We start from the raw sequence: 16877 nt of genomic DNA, 5'->3' as shown, positions 1-16877 counted from the left end.
TAAGGGCTTTGAACTTAAAATGAAAAAAATAATTAATGCACCATCTGAAATTTTGGCTGCATGCGGGGGCATCCGTGGCATGATGACACATTTCTAGTTTTCTATGTAAAATCAATTTCTATTTTGTTATTGAAGTTAGAACAATGCATATTTTCTTAAAAAAAAAGCTTATAAATGAAACTCTGACCTTCTTCATGTAACATGATATTTCTTTCGTAATGCCGTATCTAATTCAATACCGACAATTTTTTAAAGCTTTTCTTTCATTCTTTCATTTCAACAATAACGTGTGCCAGAAATAACATGGTTAAAGGCTTTGTGTGTGATAGTGGCACTGGGTGTAAAAAAACAACAACAACAACCCAAATTTAAGAAAAATACCAAATTTGCATATAATATCTGTAGTATTGAGTGCTGTATGAATTTAAAATAAGTTTAAATGAAAATGTAATATGTTTAAAGCTATATATATGCTGCCTATATTATCGTTAACACATTTTTGAGTGTTTGAATTTTGTAAAAAAATAATTTAAAAATACCTCTATGAAAGAAATATTTTTACATATGAAAATCAGCATTTCTTTTCTCTCCATATTTGTCACATAAACTTACAATCATTTTTATTCTCAGAATACCTTTGGCTACAAGCCTATAAGCCAAAGCTTACGATTTTAAACATTTACAGTCTATACTCCAGTCTTTAAAACGAAAATTCACGAATATGTATTATGTGACGTTTTGATTATAATAGTCTATTCTTCAAGACCCGCGTCACAATCCATTTTCCCATTTTTAATTGTTACCATGAACATCTTAAAACTGTCTAAATTCAATTTTGTTTTCTTAACAGCTGGTACTCGGTTCATTTCATCAATCCATGACGTCAAACGTTTAAATCTTGAAGCGTCCAGGGTGAAACCTGGAACCAGCACGTCAAAATGAACTATGCGTTCCATGTGTGGCCACATATTGAAGTCAATCATCATAGGTTTGTCTCCTAGTTAAACGAGAACATAGTGAGATTTCGGTAGAATTAATCAGGTTTTAGATTTTAATGTGATTCAGTACTAAAATTGATAAACATTGCAAAGACCGTCATATTTGCCAATTCCAATTGCAGTCAATGTTGTATAGATCGGTTGTGAACTAATGAGAAAACCGACGAAATGTATTTGAAGATTAACAATACATTCCTCTATACCATTTCAGTTGTCATTTCATATTTATCAATTTATTGTTTCATTGATTTAAATTCTTTATATCAATGTCACCGTTAAGCGCTTATTCAACACCAGTTACATTATAGCTTTATACGAGTTCATGAGTATACAATAATTGCATTAATTGAATATGTTTAAATTAATAATATGTTTACAATTTTGAAAAAAAAGTTAAAACAAGGAAAAATACGAATCAAAACAGATAAATACCTCCAAAGAATTTAGTATCTCTCCTTGCTAGTTCATTTTCGATACGATCTAATGCCGATAACATATTGGGAACAACTTCATTTGTTTCACCACTTGGATAAAACAATTTATAATACTGTGTCACAACCTTTAAATACACAGAAAGCAATGTCAAATTTGGTAAAACTGTTTTTTTTCTACAAAACATACATTTAATATAATATAGAGTGGAACTTTAGAAAAAGGTTTTTACTACTTTATCAAGTTTCACTCCGATTATAATATTCTCAATATTTTGCATTTTTATTCTCTTGCCTTACCTTCTGGAGCTTCAGTATTAACACATGTATCTAATTCTGTTCTATATTGAGGTGCTTAATACTAACAAATAAACGAGCCAGCGGAAACATACATTGTATTAATGAATATGTAAAAAACTGGTGGAAATATCTTATGTAATCGAATTTGTTTTAAAGGCGTCACAGACATGCTTTAGTTAAATAATTTACGTAATACAACGTACTGTTGAAGTCTGAAAAGGGCCAAAGCTTCCCTCTCTCTCGTGGATTATTTCAGGCAGAAAAGGCACCAGAGTACCACTGATATTATTAGTACATGAGTATTACTCATTGATTATAATTATCCATTTATTTGTTCTTCGAGTAAAGTAAATTTCTTTAAAGATGTACTGAATTTCTTTTAATGTTAGGCTAAACTGAAAGTTAAAGAAATTAAAAAAGTCTGATATATCTAACCTTGGACCATATTTCAAGAAGCATTTTGTCTTTTGCCGCTCGACGTCCATCATTGGGAATCAGTTTTTCACCAGGATATACGGAGTCAATGTACTCATTAACAATAACCGAGTCAAATATGACGTCATCATCAGTCTCTATGGATGGAACCAGTCCTAGACAATTGATCTTTTGCAGGTACCAGTCCGGTTTATCAATGAGATTAATGTTGACAGTTTCGTACCTTGATGAGAAAAAATATAATTATAATAATTGAAAAAGGTACGTCATATCATCATATATTTAAATATATTAGTCTATGAAAATATTTTTAGTTTAGTTAAATATTTTTCATTGATGCCTATATCACATTTTCATTTGTTTGCATGATAGATGGGTGTTAACTTACGGAATATTTTTATGTTCCAGGACAAGTCGCGTTCTCTTCACATAGGGGCAGAATCTCATGCCATACAAACGTAAAACACCAGGTACCTTGGGCGGATACTTACTTCCTTTAATAAAATAAAAAGACTTACATATAGTCACAAACTGTGTAATTAACGTTAATACTATTAATGCTGACGACCGTGTCAGGTACTAGTAGGCGTTTTTCAACATTAATACAATGTGGCCATACCACGTGACTTTTCGGGTACGGAGCTCGTCGATTTTTGGATGGAATAGTTCAGATTACGATTAATGTTCTTTTGGATAGATTTCAATAACGTTCAATCATAGTAGTAAGCGCTATATTAAAAGACAATCATCTCCGTGCAATTAAAAGACGATGAAATTCAGTGATTCTCGTGGAACAAAAAAAAATCACTTGCTCTGTACCAAGATTTCGTCAACTTTAATGTCCTAGTTTATAAATTAAAGACTTAAAATACACTATACATGTTATACTATTCTAATATACACCTCTATACAATATATACAGGGGTATATTTGCCGTTATTTCTTAATTATTTGCTTATTGATAGAATGTCAAACTCCTGTGATTAGATTATGGATTGTTTATGTGGATTATTCATTTATTTTATCTTATTATTATTTGCTTGTATATTATACTTAACGTCAAGAATCTATAATGTCGTAATCTTAAATTCTTAGGAAATTCAGAAAAAAATATCAATTTTGTTTGCATATTGTTAAAAGAAAATCACACTCCCAGGGTGGGGTGGGGAAGAGTGAAGGAGCCTATTCGACGCCAATGTACATATTATATTTCCTATTGCTCTGTCTCGAACATGTATGTATACTAAACATTTGTAATAATGAACTTATCTAATTTTACATGGTACAAATTATCGTCTAAACTGTTCGATACAGTATGAAGTCAGCATTTTTATATAAGCAGTTGTTATGCAACATTTGTTTACCATATCCACTTATAAAATTTGAACTAGTTTATTAATTTTAAAAAGCAAGAAACAGTTTTTTACCTGACCCGAGAGCTCTTTCAGTAGACATGTTTACATAAAAATCCGAGTATCATTCCTGTTAATTTAAAGTTAAGTTTTTCATTCTCTGGTCGCTTTTGGGTACATTAAATAGAACAATTTTTGTTTAGTTATTGTGTTGGTTAACGGATCACTCCTTCTATTTATAGCGGATTTTTATGAAACTTGTACTACATGCAACTGTATGTATACAGATATCTCGGTATTCAGTTTGTCTAGTAATAACAGTTACATGTGCACTTATTTAATCAAGTTGTAGTAACTATATACGCGTGTATATTATTACTTTATGACAGGTATATATATGACCTTATATAAAAAGCCTTTTGTAAATAAACCAGATTGAGACGCTGTCAAGATTCTTTACAACGAATTTAGAATACAGCAAAGTCCCCGTGTTTAGTCGAAAACACGAAAGATCTAATTTATTTATTGAAACGTGCAGTACTTTAAATATTAACACAAGTTGCAACTTGAACGTCGTGAAATATATCATGCAACGTAGGATTTTAAAATAGATGCATAAGTACGGCACATACAAAATGCGAAAAAAATCTTAACTTTTGGTTCATTCATAATCATGAAGTCCTAAACAAACTTTCTTAAAAAGTACAAAGATTTTAGCTGACCAGGATTTTACATCCTATCATTTTGTCATTTTAGCCATTTTGTCATTTTAGTTCATAATTCTTTATTTGAACTTGATTTAAATTCGGTTAACATAATCATCATTATTGCGTATGCAAGCTTTATACACGATATTTTAAACTTGTTTGTATGGTGACATATTTCTTTCAACAGTTAACCATATAATTATCGCATTAACTATCTGACCAACTAGTTAGTTTTCGTGTTAACACGATAAATAACAGATATTTATCAGACTTTACTATATACATGTATATGCAATCCGTGCTCAATTCATATTATTGTACGAGTAGCATGTTTAAGTGCCTATAAATATGTCAATCGTCTGAAAAAAATCTGTATTTATTGAAAATTTTGTTTTAAGAGCGCAGACGAAAAACCGAGCTGTCTATTGTGTATGCCTATTATAACATGCACTAAATATATGATGTGTGTTAAACGTAAGTAAATATCTTTTGCGATGAAATATCTATATAAAATTTATACATGTACATAAATTCATTTATTGCAACGCTATACAATTATGCTAATGCTCCAGGGTACTTTAAATTTTAGAATTATCTCCTGTTGTAAGCAGTTTATATTACTTGTTATCTGTAATCAACAAAAATAGTCCAAGGCTGTCATTGAATATCGCAATATCGATATATCATCGATATTCACCATCCGATACAATATCGATACACACTTTCAAATATCGATACAAGCTAAAATTTATTTATGTTTGTGAATATACCTCTCTATTTTGTCTAATAAATTTCACCATTTACTTAATAGAATATAAAATTGACTTACTGCAATTTTCAAAATTAAAAAAAAGGAGAAAACCCCTTTCACCCTAAAAACCATTGAAAAAAATTCTAATTTAATTTTCGTCAGGGTAAAAAGGGGGGTATTTTTGGGACAAAGAAAGAGGGGGAAATATTTAACGTTTAAAAGTTCGTCTTTTTTAAACGAGAAAGACTATAATGTAGAACGCATGTTCTAGATACAAACTATCCCTTAGTACCACTACCCATTTAAAGGTTTATCATTCGTGATTGAAAATAAGTTTGAGAGTCTAACAAAAAAGAGGATGAAATAGATAAAAAAGCACTATATGATATCTAAAATCAATAACAAAGTTATGTAACCGTGTGCACAGAATTTAGGCTATTGAATAAAAATAAATCTATAATATATTTAAGATGTTCATGGCCACTCAGAACCTTATTAAGGCTAAACTGAATGTCTTTGATTTTCATACCAAAACAAAGTTTGCCGTTAAGAAAAAATGCTCTATACCATTTACGAATCGGAGAAATCAAAGGAAGAACAGACTAAAAAAGTGGCGCGTTACGTCATTTAAAATTATGTCGAAAAAAATACCTATGCAAATTACAAAAAGTAAAAACATCTAAAACTGGTCACTGCCTAATACTTCTAGCGAGGGGTTTCAAACTGAAATCCTTTTATAATCAAATGTTTGTATACCAATTCAAACAGGTATACTGAAAATGTTTGTAAAACCATACAAACAAAAAGGTTTAGATATTTTGGATTCTGTTGTAAACAGATAACAAATATGCCAGTCTGCATAGCTCAATCGGTTAGAGCGTGAAACTCATAATCTCAACATTGTGGGTCCGATTCCCGGACCGCCAAACAAAATTACTAATAAGTAGTATTTCGGATGAGCCTTTAAATCGAGTTCCCGTGTATGAAATGCTTATTATAAACACTTGACACATTAAAGAACCCGTAGAAGCTTCTGGACTTGGGGGGGGGGGGGGAGGGTCGTTCTGTACTTCTGTATTTTGTACTAACCTCCAAAAATTTAAAATGACTAATACTCATCTTGAGGATTGAGGACTCAACGATATGGGTAACCGATTGCGAATATAAATGCGAATATAAATAAACTCAAATACACACAGGTAACAAACCTTTATCATAATAGTAGAAGTTTGAAAACGAGGACCGCTCTTATCTGCGAAGATTATAAAGTAGGACGGGTAGTTTATAAATAAGAATACCAAACACACGACTTCACTCACATCATAATATTGCAAGAGGAAAAAATGCCGTCGGAAATTGCATATAGGAAAGGTAATTGTTTTAACACATTTTGTTTTTGATATTTAATAGTATTATTTTGATACAGAAAAATGATTAAATATAAAAATTGCACAATACTAAAACAACTAAAATAATGTGAAAGTAACATCGCTATACCTGAATTGTTGACTTCAGAATTCACTGTGATATTAATACAAATTCAAACAACAAAGTAAGGAAAATTATTTCAATGATATGAAGAGTTTCTTAAATATTCATTTACAAGGCTGAATATTGCACTTTAAACATATTGCATTCTTCAGCACAACCGATTCAGAAATACACACTTTTATATATTGATATATCATAAATATATTTCTTGACAGATTCCAAAATCTTGAAGGGACCTTACAGACATTTTTTTGACGTGACGGGACTCATAGTTTGGCGTTTATAATACTTTAGGTGTATCTATTTATGTGTCAGAAATCACCTTTACAAATATTAATGATTAAATAAAAGTACAAGGAGACATTCAACATGTTTACGCTGTGCAATTTTCTTAAATACGGAAAAACAAAATCTTTCAATACATTTATATGCACGAATAGATGTATAATGATACAGAATGACAATTTTTCCAAAATAAAAACTTGTTAATGTCAGTTTCGTAAAAATAAGATGGACACACATGATTTTTGTTCGAACTTCAAAGTAAAAATGGAAATTTTTTGGGGTTTTTATGATATCTAATTTCAAAATCAATGTTATTGACCCATTTCTGTTTTGTGGCCGAATATTGCATTAAATTTAACTGAGACATATATGCAGATACGACGGAAGTAACAATGTCAGTTACGACCAAAAAATCTCAACTTTAATAATTTTGCAAATAGTTCTCTTAATTGATATTTTATTTTCAGGAAGCGAGTTTCCAGCTTTAGAGTCTGGCAAGCTGCGGGTATACAGTGTCCATATGCCCAGAGAGCTCGAATGGTGATGCTTCATAAAAATATTGAGTAAATATCATCAATTACTTCTACTTTAGGATTTTTGCCATTTATCAAATGTCTCTCTTCAACCGAGCCACAGTCTAATACAGCTTAAAAATTTAAAACATCTATGAAAAAGAGAAAATATATGAAAAAGTTAATATGAAATTTTTAAAATGATTTTTTATTTGTTTGGGTCGTCAGACCAAACAAATAATGGTAGCGAAGTTTCTGACTCTAATGCTGTTAATTGCAATTGCCGAAAGTAGTCCGCTTTTTTGAAGCTGTTACTTCCCTTTATATGTAAACTAACGCCGAAAAATTCAGGGGAGATCACTGCGTAAAGATAGTCAAATGACAGGCGCATTAATTTTCAAGCAAAATAATTTCCGAACGGTCGAAGATTTCTAATATTGTTTTATTCTTTATAGATATACATGCTTATAGTAAGCTCCATGATTATTTACATCTGTGTTAAACAACAGTTAGCGGCGTTACAAACCCTAATTTGGAATATCATGGTTTTCTTTAGGCCTTTAACATATAAATTCACCGTGCCCAAGGGGTTTGCGCGCTCGCTTAGGAAGCGAGAGGTCTGGAGTTCAAATCCCATTTAAGGCAACTTATTTTTTTTTAAAATTGTTTGAGTCAAATAAACATTGGATTGAATATCAGTGTTTCCACAATTAAAACGCTGGAAAGCATTGGTGGCACTATACAAAAACAAATTGGTTTATAATCTCACAACCTTCACCTTTCTGACATTCTGAGACCCAAACAAATTCAGCGCCTTCTGTGCTTTGATTACATATGCACTTTTACGACGAGTGAATGATATATAGGAAATTAACCACTGATCGCTAGGTTTATAAATAGATAACTTGAACAACTAATCTTAAAAACTATCGAATTGATTATTTTTCTATTTGAAATTTATTACAGATTTGAAACTGTCAATATCAATTTGAAGGAAAAACCAGAATGGTTTCTAGAACTTGCTCCACTTGGCACAGTGCCAGCTATACAAAAAGATGATATAATTGTGTATGATTCTCCAATCGTTTGTCAGTATCTTGACGAAACCTACCCCGGTGAAAAGTTAACACCAAACGATCCTTACCAGAAGGCAAAAGATGCAATGTTGGTAGAAAGGTACTCAAAGGTATATACAGTTCAACAGTATTTAAGTCTTTTTTTATATCCATAGAAATAATTTTGAAACACGAAATGCTTTGATCAGTTAATAGTCTATCATAAATACGATGTTGTAAAATAAGCTTTAAACAGAACTTTAAAAAATCGCATTTACCACAATAAAACTATTTCCGTATAAGTTAATCTGGGCTTAGCAAAATGACAATTATTGTGATATGTACTAGTATCATCAGTAAGACAAAAACTGAAACAAAAAACAAACTCGATTTCATAATAAAATGTAGATAAAAAAAACGTTATATACCTAGAAACAAACGTTGTCCGAAACAATTGACCCAGCTATCTCCATTGACATTCTACCTATTTATCGTACTGAATCTAAGAAGTTAATTACGTAAAGTGTTCGTCATAAAGCAACGAAGTAGTGATTCATCATATTTTACAGAAAATTACATTATAATTTTACAGAAAGTTGTAACACCATTCTACAGATTGGTTTTAAAGCAAGAACCTGAAGCACTTGGGGAGCTACTGTCCGGTCTTAACGTCCTAGAAGACGAGTTAAAGTCAAGAGGCAAAACATTCTTTGGAGGTATGTGTTGTGCCAAACCAAGGGTTTTTCCTTCTTGATTATTCAATTAAAAATTCGCCATCGACAAATATAGTGAGTCTGTGAGATGTCAATATAAGTATCTTAATAGTAGCATACGTGCAAAACTGAAATCGGGGAATGTTTTGCAAATCAGTCAGCCACTGAACAGATGTAAACAGTGTATTGTCAAGTGCTAGTGTTTATATGCTTATGGTGCTGAAACTAGTCAGAACACCCTACTTATCTTTATAACCGTTATTCATTTTCTCCATTTTATACTAATGGAAAATTGGCAAAATACACAACTGTCTGGTAAGGTTTTGTACGTTATTTCTATATGTATAAAACTATCTTTAAAATGGCGATCTGGTTGCATCAATCCTAAATGAAACCAAGCTTGTACTTGTAAATGGTAACAAAATTCATTTCCCCTTAATTTTCAGGTGAGAAGCCGATGATGGTAGATTTCATGATATGGCCACACATGGAGAGAATAGTAGATATGGGAAAAGTCAACGACAAAGCTGCAATAAGAAAAGATCAATTTCCTAAACTAGTAGCCTGGATAGACAACATAACAGCTGTCCCAGCGGTTAAAGTAACCAGATGTTCCGAAGAGGACTTCATTAAGATTGTAGTGGCAAGAAAGGAGGGAAAGGAGATCTATGACATTGGAGTTGAGCAATAACTTTGAATTAAGACATCAGTTACTTAAAAAGCTGCTATGTAATGACCATTTTGAAAGGGTGACAAATAATCAGTGTTACATTGTTTATCCTCTACAGTGTGATATTATACGTCTTGTTCTTGTTAGTGATACAAAGAAAGTGTAAAGAGGAGTTAATTGTCGGTGCTACAGTATGTCAATAAAAAATTCTTCTTTACTGTAAACAGTTTATTTTGGGTATGTGATCGATATATTTTAATATTTGTGTAGCTTCATTTCTAAATTTATTGAACCAGTGAATAAATTAATATAATGCTCTCCAGGCACTCCCATAATATAAATTTTATTTAACTTGTTCAATAAAAACAGTAGTGAACTTACACTCATTGAATATCTTTAATAGTGCATGTACTTTGATGAGATAAAGAATAGATTCATTTAGTATTTATAAATGAATAAATAAGTGAATGGAATGAAATGATGTATTTTATAATTGTTGGTGTAAACCAATCATTGTCTTGATTATTTTGTAAGATAACCTTTCTCATATGTGGCTTTGTTCATTTAATTAATATCTTGTTTGACAACAACATTGTCATTGTTTTTAATAAAAAAATGTTTTTGAAAATAAATGATGATATAAAGTTTGATTAATTTTTTATGTTAAAATTTCATCGGGGGCGTTTCACAAAAAAAACTCAAAAACCCGGGTTAAAAAAAACCATCCTTTAAAAAAACTACAGATATTTTAAAACATATTTACAAATGGAAAAACAAAGACTTAAATTTATTTTTTAACGGTCATCTTTTTGTATCAAAATTCCTTAAAGCTCATCCCTTTCCCAAAATGAGCCAAATGATTTCAAAAAAACTTTAGAACAAGACTTAGAAAATAAATTTAAGTAACAATATACATGGGTTTTATTCGATTATTGATTGATTTTTTGCAGTATTATCTTTTCCTTTAAAGCGTTACTAACCAGTAGGGGCTATTTTGTATTTTTTTACCTTTTTCGTTTTACCTTTTTTTCGTTAATGGACCGCCCCCGGGGGTCGGGGGGCTTTTGAGCGATGGTTCAACCATAACCCCTTGGCCCTGGGGGTTCCCATCCCCGGGAGAGAAATTTTGGGAGTTTTGCGCAGAGGGAAGGGGGGTTTAGTAAAATTGGGTAACTCCCGGGGAACGATGGTTTGGAAAATATCTGCCTATATGACTGAAATAACCCTTTTGGGGGAAAAAGGGGTAAATGAAAAAAACAAACTAACTTTTTTGTTAATGTAAATGGATTTTAGCGGCCCTTTGCAATTTTCATCAAAAATTTTTATGAAAAAAGCTTTAAAAACTGGAAAGGGAGCGGCCTTTTTAAAATTCTTTGTGATAAAATTTATAGAGATTCTTTGAACAACTCAAAATTTTTCAGTCTGGAAAAAATCATTGTTTTTTGTGATAATAAAGCAACCCGTTTATTAAACTTTAAAACATTTATTTTGTTTAAGAATATCGAGGCCCCATTTTTTTCCCAAATTTTTGTTCCCCTTTTTTTTAAAGTCACCAAACACTGGGGTCTATGAAGAAATTTCAGGAAAAAATTTGTAAAAACTTAAAACCCAAAAAAAACCCCCAAAGCAGAAAACAGACACCTTTCATAGACCCCCGCTGGTTTTGATAGAGGCAAGTTCAAACCTGAAAACCATAACAATCTGGTTACAATTAAATTCCCGCTGCGCCCCCTTTTTCGAGTATATTACTAATTTACTGTCACCTTTATATAAAAAAAACTTCATAAAAAAAATGCAATCTATGTTTTTTCTAGAAGATATTTTAGCCCTAGTTTACTGCCCCTAAAAAAGTCGCCTTTTCCAAAGGGAAAAATTTAAAAAGGGCGGGGGTCAGTTTTAAAAAACTGTTAAAATTTTTAGACTAAAAATTACATACCTTTAGTAATTTTTTATATGAGATAAAGTTACATACATACCCGCACAAAAAAAAAGCGTTTTTAATTTTTTTTCTTAAAACCCAAAAACTTAGATTTTAACTTTTACTGACTTTGGAAATGCCCGCAATTTGGGGAAAAAACACCAAACCCGTTTTTTCCTTTTAAAATTTTGGGAAAAGGATTTTTAAACATTTTTTCTATTAAAAAACAAAAATTTCTATTTTGTTATTTGAAGGTTGAAAAATGCAAAATTTTCCCTTAAAAAAAAAAAATTTTAAAAGAAACCCCTTTACCTTTTTTCATGTAACATGAATTTCTTTTTGGTAATGCCGTATCTAATTCCCAAAAACCGAAAAAACCCTTTTTTTAAAATTTTCTTTCATTCTTTTCCAAAAATTTTAACAATTTAAAGGGTGGCCAGAAATAACATGGTTAAAGGCTTTTGTGTGATAGGGGGCATGGGTGTAAAAAAACAAAAAAACCCAAAAACCCAAATTTAAGAAAAAAACCAAAATTTTCATATAATACTGTAGTAAAGGGGTGCTGTATGAATTTTAAAAAAAGTTTTAAAAGGAAAAAATTAAAATTTTTTAAAGCTATATATATCTGGGCCATTTTTATCGTTAAAACACAATTTTTTGAGTTTTTGAAAATTTTGTAAAAAAAAAATTTAAAAAACCTTACTATTGGGAAAAAAAATATGTTCCAAATAAAAAATTAGGGGAATTTTTTTTTCTTCCTCCATAAAAATTTGGTTCCCCATAAAATTTCAACATTTTTATTCTTAGAATCCTTTTTGGGGTACAAAAACCCATAAAGGCCCCCCAAAAATTTACCGGTTTTTAAAAAAATTTTTAGTTTTAAAACTCCAGTTTTTAAACCAAAATTCACGGGAAATTTAATTTGTTTACGTTTTTTATCCCTAAAAAGTTTATTCTTCCCAAAACCCGCGCACAATCCATTTTTCCATTTTTAACTGGTTTTCCATTGAAACACTTAAAAAATTGCTAAATTCCCAATTTTTGTTTTTCTTTAACAGCTGGTTACCCGGGTTTTTTCATAATCCCCTGACTTCAAACGTTTAAAATTTTTGAAAAGCGTCAAGGGGGAAAAACCGGAACCAGCCACCGGGCAAATAAAAAAACTATGCGTTCCATTTGTGGGCCAATTTTGTTTAAGTCAAAAATTTTTATAGGTTTTTTCCCCCTAGTTAAAAAAGAAAAATAGTGAAAAAAAATTTGGTAAAAATTAAACAGGGGTTTTTGAATTTTTAAAGTGATTCAGTAAATAAAATTTTAAACATTGCAAAAAACGTCATTAGGCCCAAATTCCCCAAAGGGAGGGCAATTTTATAAAAATCGGGGTTTTGAACTTGGAGAAACCCACGAAAAAAGGTTAATTTTTAAAATTAAAAATACATTCCTCTATACCATTTTAGTTGTCATTTCATATTTTATCAATTTATTGTTTCAATTTTGGGAAATTTAAATTTCTTTTTAATTAAAAAAAATGGTTCCAAAAAAAACCGGGTTTAAGCCCCCTTTTTTTTTCCAAAACCCAAAAAAACCAAAAAAATAAAAATTTTTTTGGGGGTTTTTATAAAGAAAAAGGGTTTCTATTTTTTAAGTTATACAAAAAAATTGCCCTTTAAATTTTGGAACATTTTTTAAAAATTTTTTAAAAATTTTTTTTGGGTTTTAAACAAATTTTGGGGAAAGAAAAAAAGTTAAAAAAAGGAAAATTTTAAAAAAAAAATAAAACAGATAAATACCCCCCAAAGGAATTTTGTATCCTTTTCCCCTTCTAGTTCATTTTGATACGATTAAAGCCCTTAAAAAAATGGGGGAAAAACTTCATTTGTTTTACCACTTGGATAAAAAATTTATAAACTGGGGTCACAACCTTTTAAAAACACAGAAAGCCCCAAAGTCAAAAATTTTTTTAAAAGTTTTTTTTCTACAAAAAATACATTTAAATAAAAAAGAGTTTGGAAATTTAAAAAGGTTTTTTCTCCCTTTTTCAAGTTTCACTCCTTTAAAAAATTCTTAAATTTTTTTTTTCCAATTTTTATTTCCTTTTTTTTACCTTTTGGGGCTTCAAATTTAAAAGTATTAATTTGTTTTTTATTTTGGGGGTTTTTTTTTCTCCCAAAAAAACGAAACCGGCCCAAAACATTAATTTTTTTAATAAAATTTTAAAAATTGGTAAAAAATATCCCTTTTCTAAATCGAATTTTTTTTAAAAAGGGGCCCCAAAAATTTTTGTTAAAATTTTTTTTAAATTAACTTAAAAAAGTACTGTTGGAATTTGAAAAGGGCTCAAAGGCCCCCCCTGTGGTTTTTTCAGGCCGAAAAAAAACACCCGAGTAAACCAAATGATATTTATTTTTCATGATTTTTTACTAAAAGATTATTTTAATTTTTTTATTATTTGTTCTTTTGAGTTTAAATAAATTTTTTTAAAAGTTAAACTTTTTAAAAGTTAGGCCAAACTGAAAGAAAAAATTAAAAAATCTTGTATATCTAACCCTTGGGGGGCCATATTTCCCAAAAAGCATTTTGGGCTTTTTTCCGGGTCGAAGTCCATATTGGGAATTAATTTTCCCCCAGGATTTTACGGAGTCAATGTACTCCCTTAACAATAACCGAGCAAAAATGACTTTATTATCAGTCTCTTGGATGGAACCCGTCCTAGACAAATTATTTTTTGAGGTACCCCGTCCGGTTTTTCAATGAGATTTTAAAGTTAAAAAGTTTCCCTTTCCCTTTATGAGAAAAAAAAATTTAAATTTTTAATTGTTGAAAAAGGTACCTTTATATCATCATATTTTTAAATATATTTTTCTTTTGAAAATAAAAATTTTTTTGTTTGTTAAAAATTTTTTTTTATTGATGCCTTTATCCAATTTTTTTTTAGATTAAAGGGGGTTAACTTACGAATATTTTTATTTCCAGAAACCCCCCCAAAAAATTTTTGCGTTCTCTTCCCCCATAGGGGCAGAATCCCCAATTTCCATTTCAAACGTAAAACACAAAGGGACCTTGGGGGGATACTTACTTCCCTTTTTAAAATAAAAAAAATTAAAAATATAGCCCCAAAAATGTGGGAATTAAAAAGTTTATAAATATTAAAGTGGGCGGCCGTGTCAGGGCTAGTAGGCGTTTTTCAAAAAATTTAATTTAAAATGTGGCCTACCAGTGACTTTTCGGGTAGGGCCGCCCGATTTTGGGTGGGAAAAAGTTTTAAATTACGATTAAAAGTTCCCTTTTTGGGTAATTTCAATAACGTTAACAAGAAATTTAAACCTATATTAAAGACAAAACATCTCCGTCAAATTTTTAAAAAACGATGAAAAATTTTAGTGTTTTCGTTGGAAAAAAAAAAAAAACCGCCCTTTACCCAAGGGTTTTGTAAATTTAATGTCCTAGGGTTTTTAAAATTAAAGAATTAAAAATACAATTTTAAATTTAATTTTATTCAAAAATAAAACCCTTTTTATACAATATATAAGGGGTATATTTCCGTTAAAATTTTAAAATTTTTTGAGAAAAGAATGTCCAAACCTGTTTTTTTAGAAAATTAATTTATTTTTTATTTTGGATATTCAAATTTTTATAAAACTTTAAAAATTAATTTTTTTGCCTTTTATAAAAAGGAAAAACTTAAAAAATTCAAGGTCTAAATGTTAAATTTTTTAAAATTCTTAAAAAATTCGGAAAAAAAATTTTTCAATTTTTGGTTTTTTTTCAAAAAATTGCCGGCTTTAAAAGAAAAATCAAAAAAAAACTTTCCCCGGGTTTTGGGGGGGAATTAGTAAAAAGGCCTTTTTTGAAAAACGCCCAAAAAGGGGCAAATTTGGGTTTTATTTTCCCTATTGTTGTTCGAAATTATTAAAATTAAAAACATTTTAAAAAAAATGAAAATTATCTAAATTTTCCCTGGTACAAATATGTCTTAAAATTTTTCGAAAACAGTAGAAGATTTTTTAAAAACCCTTTTATGCCCTTTGTTTACCATAAACCCCTTATAAAATTTTTAAAGGTTTTTTTATTTAAAAAAAAAAAAAAACAGGTTTTTTAAACCTGACCCGAGAGCTCTTTCAGAAGACATATTTCACATGAAAATCTCAACACTCATTCCTGTTTCTTCAAAGTTTTGTTTTTCATTCTCTGGCCGCTTATGGGTACATTAAATAGAACAATATTTGTACAGTTATTGTATTGGTTTACGGATCACTCCTTCTATTTATAGCGGATTTTATGAAACTCGTACTACATGCAACTGTTTATATAGATATCTCGATATTCAGTATGTATTAAATGACTGACTGCATTATAACTACTAGTAATTACATGTGTACTTAATACACGTGCATATCACTACTTTTTGACATGTTATTTGACCTTAATTATATAAACGGTTGTTTGTAAATAAATCAGAGCCGCTACGAATATGTAGAATATACAACAAAGTTCCTATTTTTAGAGGACAACACGAAATTACTTAATAATTTTACAGTGAATATAGATCTATACAAACGTCAAGGTACTCCAATGTTCAAAAAGCGACGTTACAAATGTGCAATACTATATATAAATACCTTTTAACAAAAGTTACCACCTCAGTTAATAAGCAATTTAACCGCGCTGTTACCAAACCACAATTTATATGCCACGTTCATTAACCTACCGTTGCATATCTTAACCATCGAATGATTCGAAGAAAAAAAACATATGAGCCTCGTCACGACAAAACCAACATAGTGCATCCGCGCAGTCTGATAAAGATCCATGCTGTTTGCTATCAGTTTCTCTACTTGTTATAGGATGCGCAGGCTGGTCTGGATCCATGCTGGTCGCAAACGCACTATGTTGGTTTTGCCGTGACGCGGCTCATATATGCAACGAAGAATTAAATAGATGCATAAATACGTGACATCCAAAATGCGAAAAAAATGAAGTTATTGTTAATTTAAGCAACTGGTTCATTCATAATCATGAAGTGCTAAACAAAATGTCGTTAAGCTGACCCGGATTTTGTTATTGCATTTACCAATTTGAAGTATCTTTTTGTCATTTAAGCACATTCTATACTTAATCTTCATGTAAATTCGGTTAATATTATTATCAGTATTGCGTACTCGGTGTATGTACGCACGGTATTTTAAACTTGTTTGTATGGTGGCATATTTCTGCCAACAGTTAACCATATAATTATAGCGATAACGATCTTGACTAACT

At 30.3% G+C, this 16877-nt stretch overlaps 1 protein-coding gene and 1 pseudogene across 2 annotated transcripts; one reads left to right on the top strand and one right to left on the bottom strand.

The window, feature by feature from the left end:
• Window positions 1-364: 364 nt before the first annotated feature.
• LOC132726475 (pyrimidodiazepine synthase-like) lies at window positions 365-15888 on the bottom strand. Of its 2 annotated transcripts, none has more exons than XM_060711790.1 (5): window positions 15720-15888; window positions 2553-2658; window positions 2165-2387; window positions 1431-1557; window positions 365-997 (listed from the first exon to the last, which is right to left on the bottom strand). In XM_060711790.1, exons 1-5 carry the CDS (start codon window positions 15745-15747, stop codon window positions 753-755), a joined length of 729 nt encoding a protein of 242 aa, XP_060567773.1. In that variant the 5' UTR covers window positions 15748-15888; the 3' UTR covers window positions 365-752. The 2 variants fall into 2 exon arrangements, with proteins under 2 accessions (XP_060567773.1, XP_060567774.1); XM_060711791.1 differs by lacking the exon at window positions 15720-15888 and adding an exon at window positions 3592-3770.
• Window positions 6221-10350, top strand: LOC132726470 (glutathione S-transferase omega-1-like; annotated as a pseudogene).
• Window positions 15889-16877: the final 989 nt, after the last annotated feature.

The sequence above is a fragment of the Ruditapes philippinarum genome, unplaced genomic scaffold, assembly GCF_026571515.1.
Source record: "Ruditapes philippinarum isolate M1 unplaced genomic scaffold, ASM2657151v2 ctg33_1_1_1_1, whole genome shotgun sequence".
In the NCBI taxonomy this organism is placed as follows: domain Eukaryota; kingdom Metazoa; phylum Mollusca; class Bivalvia; order Venerida; family Veneridae; genus Ruditapes; species Ruditapes philippinarum.
This window is presented reverse-complemented; position numbering and strand designations above follow the sequence as displayed.